The sequence below is a fragment of the Phytophthora parasitica genome (assembly GCF_000247585.1).
Source record: "Phytophthora parasitica INRA-310 unplaced genomic scaffold supercont2.696, whole genome shotgun sequence".
Taxonomy (NCBI): Eukaryota; Oomycota; class Peronosporomycetes; order Peronosporales; family Peronosporaceae; genus Phytophthora; species Phytophthora nicotianae.
In genome coordinates this window covers 1-1087 of record NW_008649682.1, presented here as the reverse complement: position 1 = coordinate 1087, position 1087 = coordinate 1, and the positions used below count along the sequence as shown (strand labels likewise).

At 47.5% G+C, this 1087-nt stretch overlaps 1 protein-coding gene across 1 annotated transcript; it reads left to right on the top strand.

The window, feature by feature from the left end:
- Positions 1–240: 240 nt before the first annotated feature.
- On the top strand, positions 241–702 carry PPTG_20497 (hypothetical protein; the record flags this gene model as incomplete). The annotated part of the gene is made up of 1 exon (XM_008919309.1): positions 241–702. A coding segment is annotated over one exon (462 nt), but the record flags the coding sequence as incomplete, so codon positions are not given.
- Positions 703–1087: the final 385 nt, after the last annotated feature.

Sequence of the window (1087 nt, the reverse complement as noted above, 5' to 3'; positions counted from 1 at the left end):
CAGGCGCGTTTTCATAGAATATTTATGCCGTTACCACCTTCCGCCAATACGATTACACTTTATTGTTCTCCACAGCAATGCTACACAGGGCTGGAAAAAACCTGTGGTTTCTTTCGAAGTCAATTAGGTTCATGGGTTTACTCTGGCTTAAGCCATCTAGTTTCTTATGCACAATTTTCTTCTCGCTAGTTTCTTCAATATCCCGGCTGGTGCGATGAACTAAGTATCATCCCATTGCAGCATCGGAGCGACTTTTTCGACGCGAGGTTTCATCCACAGCAAGCTCTGAAGGCTGCAAAAGGTCGAAAAGCTTTTTGTTTCCAGTCAAACCACAGCTACAAGCGGGAAAGCGATAACAGCATCGGGATATCGGGCGCTGATGACGGCAGCATCAGTTTCTGGGATCGAGATAAATTTGACGCACCATTCCGCACAGAGGGATACCACCAAAGTGCCGTTCGAATGCTGACGCTGGACTCTGCATCTCCTAGGTATGTTTTCCCCGGTGGCAATGATGCGGTGGTCAATCGCTGGAACTTCCGCCACGATCGCATCCATCGCGACCCGGTTGAGTATGAGCGTTACAGTGAATCTTCAGGTAGCCAGATCTCGACCCATTTCGGCTCGCTAGGAGCGTCTTCTTCCAATGGCTTTTCTAAGGGGCTGGGTGGCCTACTGCCATCGTGTCTGGATCTCAGCTGAGGAAAGCTCTGGCAGTTCATGCAGAGTCCGATACTCTCGTCGCAGGCTCCGACGCGCAATTGGTGATGATCGTACAGAAATGGAAGCAGTAGATATATGAAAAAGACAAATCAAAGCCTCTACCCTCTCTTACAACGAATAGCGCAAGTTATGGATTTACCCAGCTGGATCCAAGAAAGTATTCAATACTCACACAGATGCGTAGACATATAGTGGTAATTGGAGCTTTGGAGGTCCAAAATATCGGAGTTCTGCAGACACACAGCCTGATGGTACAATTCACCAGCATCAGAGTCGAGCAGTAAAGAGTGCATAAGAAACTAGATGGCTTAAGCCAGAGTAAACCCATGAACCTAATTGACTTCGAAAGAAACCACAGGTTTTT